The sequence below is a fragment of the Chiroxiphia lanceolata genome, chromosome 12 (genome assembly GCF_009829145.1).
Source record: "Chiroxiphia lanceolata isolate bChiLan1 chromosome 12, bChiLan1.pri, whole genome shotgun sequence".
In the NCBI taxonomy this organism is placed as follows: Eukaryota; Metazoa; Chordata; class Aves; order Passeriformes; family Pipridae; genus Chiroxiphia; species Chiroxiphia lanceolata.
Window position 1 is genome coordinate 18,022,657 of NC_045648.1, and position 17,018 is coordinate 18,039,674.

The 17,018-nt window shown below is 44.3% G+C and overlaps 1 protein-coding gene across 7 annotated transcripts in view; it reads left to right on the forward strand.

Annotated features, from left to right (window-relative positions):
* PEAK1 (pseudopodium enriched atypical kinase 1) overlaps window positions 1-17,018 on the forward strand; it is a 112,729-nt gene that overhangs the window by 62,752 nt on the left and 32,959 nt on the right. For 6 of the 7 annotated variants that reach the window (XM_032699681.1, XM_032699687.1, XM_032699684.1 and 3 more), the window contains 2 exons: window positions 3,944-4,029; window positions 13,512-16,784. In XM_032699681.1, coding sequence (XP_032555572.1) covers window positions 13,624-16,784 — 3,161 coding nt within the window. In that variant the 5' untranslated portion in view covers window positions 3,944-4,029; window positions 13,512-13,623. The remainder of the gene's footprint in view (window positions 1-3,943; window positions 4,030-13,511; window positions 16,785-17,018) is intronic. The other variant, XM_032699686.1, reaches the window with a different exon arrangement.

A 17,018-nucleotide genomic window follows, 5' to 3' on the forward strand; every position in this document is an offset into this window, starting at 1 on the left:
TGCTCTCAGTTGTGCTTTAGTTGTGCAAAACTTTCAAGCCAAATACCTGAGAGTCACAACTTGATTACCACTGTAAGGAAAGTGTGTATTCACCTCAGAACTCTTCCAGTATGTTTAGCAGCAGGAGTAATGCTGGATCTTGGGATAATGGTCCCATGTTTGCATCTATAAGCAAACAAAGGTATTGTCCACATTGTTGTGGAGTAGCTCATCAAATCCATCCAACAGATGGATCCAAATCCATTCATAAAAAAAGCTGTTGGATGATAACTACAAGAGTTTTTGAATCACATTCTTCGCAGGAAAGACTAAAATCAGACTTCAAAAAAATTAATTTGCCAGCTCTTCCTAATTTATTTCTTTAGGCTTTGTTTTTAGAGTGTAAAAATGAAGTGTGCACCGGGAAACACAGAAAGCAGTAAGATTCCAGGGACCTTTAGAGGCTTTTCCTTGTCTCTGGATCCTGGCATATTAAAGGTTAATGGAGATTTGAGGCAGAATGTATTTCATTACTTCTCCAGAGCCTCAGACTACTTCTTCCATCACAGGCTATAAAACCAAACCCCTCACTCAGGTAGTGAACTTGCTGCTCGAGCTTCATGTCTTAGTTAAAAGGAGGGACTGTGGAGCCCCCCGTTGGTGCCAGGGGAGGTGCTGGGCAGGGAGAGGGACCTGCCCCTGCCTCCTGCAGCTCAGGCATTAACGAGGCTGCTGCCTCAGCTCAGCGAGCACCCATCTCATTATCTCTGGCAAGTCTCTTCTGCCCTTTCCCTTCCCGGTTCTTCTTTCTCCAAGTTTAGCATGTAATTAAAAGGGTGCAGTGGCTGAGGAGCGAGCAGGGGATTTTTCCAGATGCCGTTCCTGGTAGGATGTGATCCATCGCCCCCGCGTCCCAGGGCCGGGATTGAAGAGCTCGTCCCATTTGTCTTACTTGAGGTTTAAGCGAAATCATCTGCTGAGCGTTTCAGTCTATCCCTGTGCATTGCAATTCATCCAGCTCCTCTGAAGAGAAAAATGGGAAAGTAAGACATGGTTAATGTACCAGTCTTTTATGTGGAGAGAACAAATTTGACATAGGACATTAGAGATAGAGGCTACAGTCTATCTTCTGGCTGTACAATGCTAATTAGCGTTATGAACCCATCCTTTTGTTCAGCCTGGTGGGTTATATCAGCCTTGGAAGGATTCTGGGCTGGAACAGCAGCGCAGTGTGTTGGGACTGCCTGGCTTTTGGCACCGGAGCGGGGTTGGCAGCAGAGCAGGAGCAGCTCTGGGCTGGTTGTGCACCTGCTTCCCGACAGCGCCGGGGCACAGGGAGGGACAGGGAATGGGCTCTGGGGCACGGGAACACTGCGGGGTTTGTGCCCTGTGGGGCACAGGGAGGGACAGGGAATGGGCTCTGGGGCACGGGGACACTGCGGGGTTTGTGCCACAGGGCCTGGTGTTGGCACGGCCAGAGGGGAGCGGAAGGAGCACTGTGGTGAAGCCGCTCCTTGGAACCAGCGTGTTCCAGGAAATGCTCTCAGCTCTTCCTCTCTTCCCACTTTTCTCTTTAGTCTTCCTGTTCCTGCCACACCATATGGAAGTTAGGGAGTTACTTTGCTCTCTACTGAGAGAAAAAACGAGAAATGAGTATTTTTATGTAGCGAAAATCTTTGTATTAACGCGTGTTTTGAGAACCTGCACAGCACAGAGCAAATCTGCTGCTGGTCCTCAGCAACCCAGGGGCCAAGTCCTACACCTGCACCCAGGCATGATAAGCAACTGATAAATATCCTATTACTCAACTTCAGCATTTTATTTTTTTTTTTTTTTACATACTGCATTCTGGCATCCAGACATGAGTCTGCTGCCTTTATTGAGCTTCACATACTGCAGTTTCTATCAAAATTAAGTCTTTGGGATCCCTGTTAACATACCTAGTTTTAACAAAAGGCTTTATAAAACAGCTGACTTTAAAAAGATGACGTTTGCACAATGAGAAATGATTTTTACTTATAACAACCATAGAGGATGAAGTTAGTAGTGACTAATTTTCTGGTTATGCCAAAAAAATATTTTTGCAAATCACTGAAAACCAAAAAATTAAACTTTGAATCTTTATTTGAATTGTTCAGACTGGTTTTTCTGTTGAAAGCCTGATACTATTGCAAACCAAAAAAATATCTTTAAAATAAACCACAAATTCATTATATTTGCAAAACCACATGTCCTGTCTTCCTCATGCCTCTCTGTGTCTTCTTTGCAGATGCTAGAGTTTAGTGATCTATCAATAGCTAACTTGGTTAACAAGTATACAAAAGGCTAAATTAACTTTTAAATCTAATATATTTTTATTTCATTTTCCTGTGTTGTTATTAAGAAACAACATAGAAAATGCCATGTATATTCTGTGGGTTAGGCCTGGATAGAGGTGACAAGTCTGAAACTGGTTTAGGTAGGAGGCTGAGTGGGATGCTCTGTATTAATCTTCGTCCTAAAATTAGTCAGGGTTTATTTATGAGTAGCCTGAAAAAAAAAAAAAGTAAATAGAGAGAGCAGGAAACTTGAAAGCAAAGATATTCCCTGGGTATATTAGGAAAAAAAGATGGAGCAAATACGTTGTATTTATTATGTGCAACTGTGAACTGGGAATAAAGAGTTTAGGCAGGGCTTGCCTGACTCCACGGAGAGAAGTGAAGATCCTCAGAAGCTTGTGGAAGGCGTGAGCACACCCTTATCATGAGTTCTGGATGCCAGTCTGGATGTAAAAGGACAATGCCTGGACACCACGTGTGGAGGGATCTATTTGAGGAGTGGAAGGGTTTGTTTCCCTCGGGTTTGTCACTGGTATGAAGCTCCAGGAACACGGTGTTGTGTTTGGAGAGCAACAGTCCGAGGGTGCTAATAACAATTCACAGGAGTGCTTGGAGGTCTGGGCAGCTCCCTTCAGAGAGAAGACTTGAGAGCTGAATTTATTTATATTTTTATTTTAAAATAACAATGTAGAACCAGTAGTACTTGTTAAGTACGGGGCAAAAGCAACGAGCTAACACTGCAGTGAGAGCTGTTGGGATTGCTGTGGCAATTCACCCTTTGACAACAGCCAGGATCCCATACCCTGTTTGTGTAACCACAACCTGCCACCGTGACTAATTAAGCCAAGGTTGAGCCCGTAACCTCGAAACCTGCAGTCCAGACTTTGTTTCTGTCTGAATTGCAAGGTTAATACTACGGAGAGCACGGGGGCTCTTCTGTGGACCCTCCGTGGGAGACCTGGCATCACCTTCCTGGGCAGTGTTGGTGGAGCAGTGGTGAGGAATCCTGATTTGGATTCCTGAGCCATTTTCTTCATGTTGGTGTTGTCTCCTAAGCTATATAGGGACTGAGCCCAGGACCTCAGCAGGGGGCAGTGGGAAGAGTTTTGCTGCTGCCCTGCAACTTGATGCTGCTTATTCTCTTAGACTCCTTCTTGTTAGAGACAGTTTAGTTCCAAATGGCACAGTGTTGCCTAGGGCAGGAATAAACCTCCCTCAAGACCCTCCAAGAGGGCAGGTAATTGCAGCCTTTCCTATTTCACTGGGGCTGGCAGTGACAAAAGATAATTACCCTGAGCTTGGTGTGGTTCCTGGTGTGGACTCGTAGCAGCCCTGTTTGCTAATAAAGTATTCTGTCATAAAAACCTCGTCTGAAAGGTGAGGAATTCAGAGTGTGAGTCTGCTTTTACTTTCAGATCCCTGTGGATCGGTATTGAGTTATCTCAGCAGCACAAAAGTAGAAAATTCACACTGTTTTTTCTGGATAGAAAAAGCTTTGCATTCTCAGGATTCTGTCAAGCACAAGTAGCAAAATTTATGTTTGACCATCAGCTCCTTTAGGAAAACATTTCAATCTGTAAAAAAAAGAGCTAAAGAAAGAGAATTGAATATGGGTGTTGATTTTCTTTGTCTTTCCTTTGCTACAGCTTGTTTGCTATGCTTCAGCCTTGTTTCCTGCTGCGTCCTGACCCTGGAGTGAGCACTGGCTGGGCTGCAAGTTTGGCATTTCCAGGTATGATCCGCAGCTCCTTAATTAGTACCGGAGTGCTCGGACAGCAGGGCTGGCCAGGGGTGGGAGGAACAGCTGCTGGGGCTGTGCCAGGCTCCACTCCAGCTGCTGGGGCTGTGCCAGGCTCCACTCCAGCTGCTGGGACTGGCTGTGATAAGACACCTCTTCCTTTTAGGTGGCTGCTCCTACTGCCCACAGAGCAGATGGGTTCCTAGGGCAGGTTTTTCCTGCCTGAAGTCAGCCTTCTCGGGAGCAGCAAATGATTCCTCCTTCCCCTTTCCTCCTCTTACAGCACTGGCTAAAAATTACAGTGGTTTCCATACTTGATAGGTTTAAGCATCTGTCTGTGAAAATGGAGGGTATTTCTTCTCTCATGGAGTAAATCAAGCAAATTCCCAAGCTGCAAAAAACCAGTCATTGACTGTAAGGATAAAAACTAATACAGAATTTCTATTACATTTCCTTTCTTATTCTGTCCTTGATGATATTTAATGATGCCTTCACTGCATAGCTCTTCCATGTATGGATTCTTTTAAAGTATGGAATCAGTTGTTGTGGTCTAAAATAAATTACTGGGGTTTTGTCTGATTGGTTGGGTTTTTTCCCCTCCCCTACATCATGTCTCTTTTGGTAGCCTGAAAACCTAATTACTGACTGTTGGGTGCCCTGGATTTGGCTGTTTGTCCTTTTCTGTCACCATGGAGGGAAACAGCTGCATCACAGAGACCCCCATGATGTGCCTGGAACACTGGTGTGTTGTGGCAGGTGTTTGTGACTGTCAGGCACAACACTTAAATCATAAAAACAAGTGAAAAATCAATTCTTATTATGAATACTAGAAGCATACAATTCCAGTACCTGCTAATGCCTTTTCTGAATTTCATCTATGATGGTGCTTTTTATTCCTATTAACATTCTTATCAGTGGTGGCTTCCCATTTTACAGGGATGGATTCTGGGCAAAGCATAAGGAGCACCAAAGAGTATCTGTTGTTATTGTTGAACACTGAAGAATATCTGTTGTTGTTATTAACTTCAACACTAGTAAACATTAATATCTTTAACCTTGTGACTGAGAGCTCATCACTCATTTCACTGCTGTGGCTTATGGCTGCAGATTAAAATTTCTGACATCCATCGTGCCTGGTGGAGTAGCTTATTGGGATGAATAAATGACATACTAATTAGAAGAGTAGCCTGAGAGAGAGCAAGCTGCTTGAACCAGCTTTGATGACCAAAAAATTACCTGTAGCTCATTTCTCAAGATTATCAAAGAGGTCCTCAAATTAGAATGGGTGTCTTTGATCGTGGATGTGAGGAGCAAGGCAAAGTGAGTGCTCCAAGCAGATGTCAGTGGGAGGAGATGGTTGCTGTGGAATGGGAAAATGAAGGAGCTTTTACAAAGATTCAGGCCCCTTCCAGGCACTTGCTCCACCATGTAGTGAATGAGGTATCAGTATCAGGCTTATTTTTATTTATATTTTCCACCATAAAATAGCAATGTATGTGTTTTCAAAAGTTAAATTGTTTAGGTTAGTCGTAGAGAAAAATGCCTTTTTTTTCTCTTTCTTCTGTAACCTTGTTCTGATGTTTCTATCCTGTAGCATGAAAACATTCAAACAGTACTGATCTTTAGTAAGACTTCCACCTGGCTTCCTTACCTTGGGAATGACCATGGCCTGACTTAGGTATTGCTTTGGATTTGTTTGGATCACTGCAGGAAGTGTTGGGGTGACACAGTCCCTTGGCCCGGGTCGCTCAAAGCCTGAGGCCCCAGTTGCCCAATATCAAACATGGTTGTGTAGTCACAAAAAAGCAGAAATGAGCACAAGGAATGTTCCAGGGCTGAGCTGTCAGTCTGGGACAAGAGTGACAAAGTGTGGGAAGAGGAGAGGAAGGCCTGACCTTACTGCTGGGAGATAACGGGATGTCAGTGTTATTGCACCATTTAGTTATTTTGCTGTATCAGACTAAAACCACTGGAAGTAAAGAGAAGGATGTGGGAAAAGGAAGAACAGAATCATGCCCAGACTCCAGTGTGGAGTGGCCCTGCCCTTAGCACTGCCCAGACTTCCTAAATGGACAAACTGGAATAATCCAGTGAGTGAATTTTGTTCTCAGCTGAAATGGTTAATGCTTTGTTTAAGCACTGAAATTGGGAGCTGTGGTTTTACCCCATCTAATACAACTGTCCGTGGCTCATCCCAAGTATAAATGTCTAATTGTTCCTCTGAATCCATCAACCTCTTGGTCTCAGTGCCAGCTTGTTTCAGGATGTGTTTTATGTGGAATAATTTTCTTCTTGCAGATGTAAATATGCTGCATTGAGTTTATTGTTCTTTTTTTGAGATAGATACTAAATGGGAACACCCAGTCTGTCTGCTTTATGTGACGGATCATTTAATATAATATCATTTTATTTGTCTCATTCTGAACTAAACTATCCTAATCTGAAGGGATTTCACTGAAAGGATGAAAAACTTCCCATATTAAAATAGTTTTGTGGCTGTTTTATGCAGCATTTCTTCCTGAGATGTCATAAATAGAACTGAACACAATACTCAGTAAATCATGTCATTGATTTGCTCACACAGAAAGTGTGCAATCTGCTGGTTCCCTTGCATATTCTGTTACACCATTTGCATGTCCTGCAGTTAGGAATTGGTGAGAACTTCTTAAAAGCTTAAAATAAAATTGTGCCATTTCTCTTTTGCCCGTGGTTTGGTAGGAAGAGCGAGTTTCCTTCACAGAAGTCATGATCAAAAAGCTGTGCCATTCACCCTGTACTCAGCTCCTGGCTGTACCAGTGCCTGGTTCAGAGGAACTTCAGGATTCTGTGTAGCTCAGCCACCTGGTTCCCAAATTTCTGCCCAGTTCTTGGCTCTGCACAGTCCAGCCCTGCTGTGCTATTGCTCATAATTTATCTTTTTTTTTTAATATCTCGGGTTTTTTTAAATGTCTCACAGTGGGGTTTATTTTTAAACTTAATTCTTTCCAGTCTATATTTAATAACTCCTGAGGCTCTCCCAGGGGGATTGAGACCTCTGGAGGGTTCCCAGCTGGCAGTGCTGTATCCCCTGTGTTGGAGCTGCCTCTCACACTGGCAGTGATCCACCAGCTCTCTCCTGAGTTACCTGCCCTGACACCACAGCAGCTGTTTGGCTGCTTTTTAGTAACTTCTTTCCTATCCTTTCAAATACTGTTTTGTATTTCACTGTCCACGAGTTAATTGCTAAACTGCAATGGGTAATTTTTTTTGGCAGTTGTGGGTTTTGCTGCATCAGCACAAAGGGGTTTGGAGGCAGAGGTTGCAGCAGTGCAAGGGAGAGGGGTTTAAATCAATAGAAAGTGCAGAATGGATGGACTTCCCCCCCTGCAGTGGGGATCCACACTGCTCTGCTCCCCAGGCTGTGCTCAGCAGAAGGGTGACCACAGCTGGCACTGCCTTTCTGCCTACAGAACCACGTTTTTCAGGTAGTGCTTTTTGGTTTGTTGTGAGCACGTTCTGGAGAGTTTGGGTAAAGTTTGTTCTTCTGAATGTTTTCATGTTGCTTAAAAAACAGGAAAAAAAGATCAAAGGGCAGAACTGCAAGTGAGCCCAGGAAGGGTAAATCAAAGATAATTAGATTGCTCAAGGTATAGTCATACAGGTGCAATTTTGGTATACTGTGAGGGGCTTAATTCTCATAATTTTCCTTAAATAGAGTTGAGAGAAACTTTAATGCACTGGAATTGAGGATATTTTTTAAAAATTATTATTATTACTGTGCTTTTTACTTCCAGCTGATGCACTTAACCTTAATTTGCTGCTGTGTTGTAAAGCCCTTTTTAGGAAGCAAAGTAAACAATTTGTAGTCTGGTTTATCTCACTGGGGTTTTCTTTTTAAAAAGTAAAAAATAAAAACTAATTTTCCATGTAAATATAAAAGTATTCCTAAAGAACATACTGTGCAGCATTGTTTGAATGATCATTATAATATGAATATATATATATATATATATATATGTCTGGTCATTATAAATTTAAGTTGTGTTGATGCTAAATGGTGATTTTTCCAAAAGGAAAAGAAATATTTTTGGTAGTTTTCTCCAGTTCAGAATGTCAAGGATTCTTATTATTGGGGCTCAGAAGAGTTCATATCCAAATACATGCCTTGACTGGCCTGCTGGGCCTCAACACCAGAGGGGAGAGTTTGTCCTTATTACTGCTTTGTGTGCTCCCAAAGTGATGGTGCAGAATCTGATCAGATTACCTGGGCAGATCCCGAGGATATTTCTTGCCTTTTCCTTGCTCTGTGGCATTATCTCTTTGGGTTAGGTAAACTGCAAAGAAAGCAAAGAAATGCCTGTTTTCTTCTGAAGCATCACAGATTGTCTAGCCCTAGGCAGGCTTTTGCTCCAGTTCGTTGGTCATTTCTATCTTAGGGAGGAAAAAAAAAACATGTTTAAAGAGTTTCCTTCACTTACTCAGGATTATGAAATATTTATGTCATTTAAACTCCCTTTAAATGAGAGAAAATACAGCGTGACACTTTAAAACTGGAAAAAAAACCAAACTATCTGCAACAAAATAGAACTTTTTAAACAAAAATGGTAATGCCCAGCATTTATGGAAATGCCCATCTGTGCTTTGCCAGTCACAGCTCTGGCTTGGTACAACAGTGAGCTGATATTTAGCAAATATCCTTCACTTTGGGAATAAAGTTGCAGCAGTCCATAGTGCTGCTTCCCATCCCTTAGTTTCACATGGGGTGAGTCCCATTCCTTGGCTCTCTGGGAGCGTTTCTATAGCCCATTGCCCCCCAGAGGGACCTGCGGGTGTGAATTGGGAGAGTTTCAGCTTTAAAAAAAAAAAAAAATCTCTTTTAATGTTTACAATTACCTTAAAATTTCAAAGATGCTGAAATCAGATACTGGCAAAGAGTCCCCATCCCTCCATTCCTGCCGTGTGAGGTTTGCACTGTGGTTGGTGACGATCAGGGACTGTCCAGGTGCCTGTAAGTGCTCCAGACAAACCACAAAGCCGTGGTCGTTTTGTGGCCTTTGGGCACTCCCATATAGGAAACCCAGGCTGGGTTCCCACTGCTGGTGTTTCCAGTCTGAGGAGGTGTCTGACAGTGGGGAGAGGTTTGTGGGCTGTGCAGGAGCACTTCACTGGGCCGCTGCTGACAGAGGCTGATCAGGGCAGTTTATTCTGCAGCATAAAAATTGCATTAAACTGTTCTCAGGGACAGCAGTGCTAAAGGTAAATGGCTTTTCCCTGGAGCAGAACAAACCAAAGGAAACCTGTCCCAGTACTTGGTGATCTCAGAAGAGCCCACAGAGTGCTCAGGAATATCACACACCGTCGTTTGGGGGGAGCTTTTTGGCGTTGCAGCCTCGTCTGAGAGGTGCTTTCGTTTCCATGTGCTCACTCACTGAGCAGGCCTGATTAATTAGTGCATGTCACCATCTGGTACTTACTGAGACTATTCATTTTTAAAATGTTGAAATTGTAGGGAATGTTGCACACCAATTAAGTACCTTTTAATTGGATTATTTTAGTATAAAGTATTACTGGAGAAGGCCTTCATTGTGATTCAGGCAGCACACGTCCAAAGGAGACCTGACAGCCTGAAATTACTTAGAACAAAGGGAAAATGCCTGAAATGTATGTTTGTTATTATGTTCATGCACTCAGCAAAGATGATGTCAACAAATAAGAGCCACAGAAATGCTTCTGCATTGCTGTGCCAGGTTCAGTTTCCTGACACAAGGGTATCTCAGCTGATCCCTGCTTCATCTTTGCACTGCAGCTCCAAATCTGTCATCTCCCTCTGACCTGGAAAGTGAGATATGCTTTTATGTTCCTGTCTGTTTGAGATCAACTCAACAGGGCCAGGCTGAGCCCTGCTGTGTGCAGTTGTGTACCTGCTGAAACGAGGAGCATTAGTCTCATTTACACACAGAACAAGTTGGCCTTTAAAGCTGATAAATTGTCTGTGCTGACTCAACCATTTGGTGAATGAATGAAGTGTCACAATCTGCTGTTGGGAGCAGAACTTGTCTGTCTGTACTTGTTCCTGACACTGACTCACTTGGTGAATTTTAGTTCTTCAACGTCACTGCACTGCAGTGCTTCCCTGTATAACTTGTGAAGAGTTCTGTTTATCAACTTACATAAAACACTGAGATACAAGGGTGAAATGCTCCCTGTTGATATTATGTGTTTGCTATTAATACTTTCTTTAGAAGTGCAATGTTGGTTTTTAATATAACATCTGTGTTTGTTATTGCCTTGATTTTGCGGAGATTGTCTTCAAATAAGTTTTGTCATCTGAAATACTCATTGCAGAAGAGCCAGGAGCTCTGCAGAGTGCACATTCCCATTCCATTGGTTCACAGGCTGCCATGGAAGCGGGAAAGTTATGGAAGAAAAGATACCTGATCAGTAGCAGCTGAAGAGATCTGAGGTGTGAGTGCCTGGATCTCTTGTTGACTTGCTTTGTTTTGGAGAGTAGCGTAGGAATCCAGCCATGAACAGTGTCAGGGTGATTGTTTCCATGTGTCTGTGTACATTTTCATTCCCTTCGATGGCCTCTGCTGCCCCCTGCCAAGCTGCAGCTGCCGGTGACAGCCATGGAAGCAACAGCCTGCTGAAAGAAGATTTCATTTCTGTTATCACTCCTAATCACTCTCACCATAATTATCACTCATAATAGGGAATCTGCAGATGAAAAAGCAAATGTATTATCTTTAAAGAGATAGGAAAGCAGCAGAAAGATTGCTTTTAGTTGTACACAAAGGAAGAAACTGTCTCAGTTTGTTTTAGCATGCACGTGCTTGTTTTGACTTATAAAGGTCACTATGGATTTGATTTGAAATAGCGTAGGAGTGCTGCTGATTTCCAAGTACAAAAGTAGCACAATGTTTGAATTGTTTTGGTTGTTTTCTTAAGATCCATTTCCTCTGGTTGGAAGGTGCCTGTTTCCTCTCTGCTGCAGCTGCAGGCAGTGTCAGGGCACGCGGCAGGAACTGCTCGTCCTGCGGGTGCCTGAGCCAGTTGGAAACCCAGCTGGACTTCACAGACCCAGGAACTCAGTGGCTCTTCTGTCTCAGACTGTGTCACAAATCATCTTGGGCATCATGGCTGTGTTTAAACCAGTTCTGTTGGCTGTTGGAGAGCAAAAGATCTGAAATACCTACGCATGGCTTGTGTATTTTCCGTGTACCAGTCACACCTCTGCATTCCCACAGTCCCCAGGTACCTGACTGTGAGGGTGGCACTGCTGGGACGTGGGGTGAATGTTTGCACAGAGCTGTCACCCTGCTGGAGTTGTTATTCCCACTGGAGTGCTGTGGTTCTGCTGAGGTTCCTGCAGTTCCCATTCACGTGTTGGGTGTAGCTCTCCCTTGGCTTAGAGGAAAACTGCTCAGCATCCGTGTGTCTGAGGGAGTGAGAGGGAACAGCGTCACAGCACAGCCAGTGGTACCACAAATGTGCAGCAGAGAGTTTTCCCATTGCTACCCTGGCTTTCCTTAGCCTGGAACACCATGAAGCTCTCTGACTTTTGATGGGATTCCAGAGCAAGTGCAGCTTATGCAATTTCAGAGAAATAATATCACAGGGTGAAATCTTAAAGCACACACACATGCACAAAGCCTGTTGTTTAAATTGTTTGTTTAGAGCTTTTATGTAATGGAGAACTATATTTTCAAAAAAAAACCATTTAGTTTAGATTCCCATTAATGTAACTTTACTCCTTTTATTTGTTAAACACATGAAAGGAAGGAGCTAACCAGAGTATAAAATTGTAGTATGTGTGCTCTCTCTCTGGTTTTAGGGGAATTATTTCTTAATGTAATTTGTCTGCTTACAATATATGGGCTTGCAAAGTGTTGAAGCAACAAATCTTGAGAGAGAGATCGAAAAACATACAAAGGCATTTTACTCTGTATCATATAAAATAAAGGCAGATCTCAGCCTGGCAGGCTTTCTATCTCTTAGGTCATACAGAGAAAGCTTTTGGCACCGACTTTTTGGCAAAAAGCTTTGTCTGGAAACATATTTAGTCAGCATATGAAATATGATAGCCCTGGTAGCACGGCTGTGTCTGAAGACACTAATAGAGTTAGGCTTCAGCCCCATCTGCTGTTGGATCGGGATGGCTCTGTTGGTTTGCCAGCACAGGACAGCCCCTTGCCAAAACCCAGAGCAGGACGTGAGGAGACTGACAAATCCCTGCTCGTGTCAGCTCTGCTAATGAGGCTGTTGTTTGCCACGCTGATGAAAGCCAGTTGTGCCTGTGGTGAATTCCAGCACAGCTGTCCATGGAGAGCTGCATCTGGGGCCGCAGGGGTTTATCAATGCCCTTTCAGTGCACCTGGGGGAGCAGCAAGGATATTTCCTCCTGAAGGTCTGTGAGAATAGAAGATTATTGATTTCCAGTGCCTGTGTTTACAGAAGTAGCAGTGGACGTACAGATTCTTTCACCTCAGTAAAATCTCTCCAATAATTTGAGTTATGCAACAGTGACGAAGAGAACAGACTTGCGGATTTGGCTCAGGAGGCTTAAAATCTTCAGGCATTAATTCATGAAACTCTCAAATCCTGCATGCTCCAATGTCTATAAAGCACAGCAGATTCGTGTTTGATTTTTACTTAGGGCTGATCATTTCAGGAAATAAAAAGATTCACTTTGAAAGAGATTTTCAGTTCTTCTTCAGTTGTTATTTCTGGAGGGGTCAGGTAGAAAAGCTACATGTGAAACAAATCAGGGACTAAAAATCCATAGCTTTGTTTTAAGGATATCAGAATGGTTTATGGCCACTGTGGTAAGCAAAAGGAGAAAAAACAGTGACTTTCTAGAAAGATTTCCACAGTATTTTTATCTGACTTTTCCAGGACATCAGTCCAGCCTGTCCCTTCAGCCAAAATACCTCTCCAGTTATCATTTGACTCTGATGAAAGAAGTGCTAAAATGGCAGAGTCTGGAATTGCTTGAACATATTTTCTCACTTAAGCTGAGCTTTTTCACATTCAAAGCTAAAACAAATTATCTCAGTTGCATTTAGGAGAGTAAACATGCTCTTAGTTTTCTGTCTCATGTTTTAAGTAGTTCTGGTGAAAGCAATGTGCACTAATCTTCGGGTTTATATCCTCCTCCTGCATTTTTTTATTGGACAAAATTAAAGGTCAATGGTCCTGAACTAGTCAAGAGAATTACTCTAAAGTCTCAGTCATTGCCATTTCTCTCTCTCTGTCTCTCTTTCTCTGCTTTCAGTAACACGGGGCTTAGCTGCCAAAGTTTTAGTTCTTTATGTATGAGAAGAATGATATTTGCAACTTGCTTTTACATTTCAGTAACATGGTTTCATAAATTTATGTAACAAGAGAGAAGCATCAGCAAAAGGCTCCTTCCAAGTTGTCCATAGTGTAGGAAATATAAGTATAATGATCAAGCAGATTTTTCCCTGTTCTCATCCTCATTGTCTTTTGTATTCCAGCATGATCAGTGCTCGAAGGAGTGGCCATACTACGTGAGCAGAGTGGAAACATATGGATGAAATGCTTACCATGCACTGAGCAGCAGGGCACCAAGCACAGAGCTCCGGGAAAATGTCTGCTTGCAACACTTTCACTGAGCACGTCTGGAAACCCGGTGAATGTAAGAACTGCTTCAAGCCCAAAAGCTTGCACCAGTTACCCCCCGTGTCAGAAAAGAAGCCCCTCTCCCATGGAAATCTGAAACCCAATGCAAACCAAAGCAACAGCCAGCGGGGGAGGAACAGCGGGAACTTCCGACCGCCCGTGGCCAAGAAACCCACCATAGCTGTGAAACCCACCATGATGGTGGTGGATGGGCAGGGGGTGTGTGCCGAGATCAGCACGCTGGAGCAGGGGGAGAACAAGCCCCTGCCCGCGGGGTGGAACCGAAACAAAGCGGCCTTGAACAAAAAACCACTGAACAACAACAACGAAGAGGAAATCGAAGGTTACAGCCACGTCTCCAGGCCTTACGGCAACAGCGAGGGGCTGGGGAAGATACCAAATAACAATAATAACGGACTGACAGAAGTTTTGAAGGAGATTGCAGGTTTGGACACCACACCTCAGCTCACCGGCAATGAAACGAACTCAAGAGAAACCTTCTTGGGAAGGATAAATAATTGCTATAAAAGGTCATTAGAAAGAAAGATCCCTCCGAGCTGCATGGTGGGTGGAATGAAGGATTCACAGAGTAAGCACGTTATTCTGAGTGGAAGCACTGAAGTAATAAGTAATGAAGGTGGACGTTTCTGTTATCCAGAGTTCTCTAGCGGAGATGAGAGTGAGGATGACACGTTTTTTGGCAGCATGCAGGAAGAGCATGAGAGCTGGGACGAGAGTGATGAAGAGTTGCTAGCGATGGAAATTCGCATGAGGGGCCAGCCCCGCTTTGCCAACTTCAGAGCTAACACCCTGTCTCCTGTGCCGTTCTGTGTGGACAAAAAATGGAACACTGTGCCCCTTCGGAACAAGTCTCTGCAGCGGATCTGTGCAGTAGATTATGACGACAGTTATGATGAAATTTTAAACGGTTATGGGGAAGAGACTGTGATTCTCTACGGGCAAGAGAGCATGCAGAGCATGGTGTCGTCTGATTCGACGTCTCCTGATTCTTCTCTGACAGAAGAGTCTCGTTCCGGAACAACGAGCAGTTCTTCACAGAAGCTCTGTAATGGAGGGTTGTCTCCCAGCACTCCTCAGGACCTCAAATTGATTGAACCGGAATATGAAAGTCTTTGTGACGATCAGCAAGTGAAGGATGTGTCAAAAGCGCCCAGAAATGCTCCAAAAAGTCTAGAAACTCACAAGGCAGTCCTTGCTCTTCGACTGGAGGAGAAGGATGGCAAAATTGCTGTGCAGACTGATAAGCAAGAGAATAAAAGTTCTTCAGATGTTGCTGGTCAAGCAGTAACTATTAATTTGGTGCCCGTGGAGGAGCAAGCTAAACCTTACAGGGTGGTGAACATGGAACAGCCAGTCTGCAAGCCATATACTGTAGTGGATGTATCAGCTGCCATGACCAATGAATGTAAGGAGAATCAGACTGAAACCTCAGAAACCAAAAATGCATCCTCTAACCCAAGCTCACCAGTAACTCCAGGCACACCTGTTGCATCCTCCGCAGCATCACCTGTACGTGTAAATGCTAACCTGAAAAAATCCAGTGCAATCAGATACCAGGAAGTGTGGACTTCTAGTACTAGTCCAAGACAGAAGATACCTAAGGTGGAGCTGATTGCAAACAGCTCAGGACCTTCCGTTCCTCCCAGGAAGACAAGCCACAAGTCAGCTCCTACTTCACCTACAGCTACAAACATTTCTTCAAAAACTATCCCGGTCAAGTCTCCCAATTTATCTGAGATAAAATTCAACAGCTACAACAATGCTGGCATGCCACCTTTTCCCATTATCATTCATGATGAGCCCACTTATGCCAAGAGTTCCAAAAATGCTATTAAAGTTCCTATTGTAATCAATCCGAATGCTTATGATAACCTGGCTATCTATAAAAGTTTTCTAGGGACCAGCGGGGAGCTGTCCATCAAAGATAAAACTACCAGTGTGATAAGCCATACCTATGAGGAAATAGAAACAGAAAGTACAATAACTGAAGCCATAGGCAGTAAACCCGCTGAGTTGTCCCAACCAAAGGGGGTGACGAATAGCTCTGAGTGCAGACTGGGTTCTGTGGCTCAAAAGGTCCAAGAGTTCAACAGCTGTCTCAGTAAAAGTCAGATATCCCCACAGAGAAGTCACAGTGCTGACCACAGCTCCCCATCAAAAGCTCAAAAGGCAACACAAGAGCCTGCAGCAAAAACAGACGTAACGCCAGAGGGTTCTGTTGGCAGCAGTGGTGGCAGAGAGAATGCAAGCACGGTGCTCTCACAGATTGTGGCTTCTATCCAGCCTCCACAATCTCCTCCAGAAACACCTCAGTCTGGACCCAAGTCCTGTAGTGTACAAGAACTGTATTCCTTACCTCCGGAGGGAGACACTCCTAAAAACACCCTGGTACGACCCAAATCTCTGTTTACGTCACAGCCTGACATAGAGTCCTCCAAGATGGGGGAAAACACTGCTGGGAAAGTGCCGAAAGATCCGCTGTCCCAGCTGGCTGCCACCCCCTCTCCAAAGCCAGCGCGAGCCACCCCGAATGCCACGAGTCCCCAGGCAGAGCAGGCACCGCCGTTCCCGCCCCCACGCTCCACCTCCTCGCCCTACCACGCCAGTAACTTGCTGCAAAGACATTTCAGCAACTGGACCAAGCCCACCAGCCCCACCAGGTCCACGGAGGCCGAGTCGATCCTGCACTCGGAGGGGCGTCGCGCCGACGCGAAACCCAAACGCTGGATATCGTTCAAGAGCTTCTTCCGCCGCAGGAAACCCGACGATGAGGAAGACAAAGAGAAGGAGAGAGAGAGAGGGAAGCTGGTGGGTCTGGATGGAACTGTCATCCATATGCTCCCCCCTCCCCCCGTTCAGCGGCATCACTGGTTCAGCGAGGCCAAGTCGGACTCCAGCGAGAAGCCCTCCATCGTTTTCATGTACCGGTGTGAGCCGGCGCCGGCCGAGCCGAAGGCTGACCTCCCACCCAAGGGGGGAGTGGAGTCTGCCATCGCAGAGGCACTGGCAAAAGACAAAGGAGAAGCGCAGGAGAAGCCTCCCGAGAGCTCTGAGCAGAACCCAGCGAGCCATTCCTCACCACCTCAGATTCCCAAGAAAATCCCCAGGTACTCGGCTCAGCTCTTGTAGTCACTTACTCAGTTATGAACTGTCCCGTATTTACTGCTGAAAAGGGGGGAACTGAGGAGTTTTGTTACATGAAGTGTAATTTTTTCAAAGTATATTTGTTTTAGGTAACTTAGAACACGTTTTAAAAATCTCTCCATTATGTTGGATATCAGAAAAGTTCTTAAAAATTTTTTAGAAGCGGTAGCTGATATTTGCAGTTTGTCTTGGAGGTT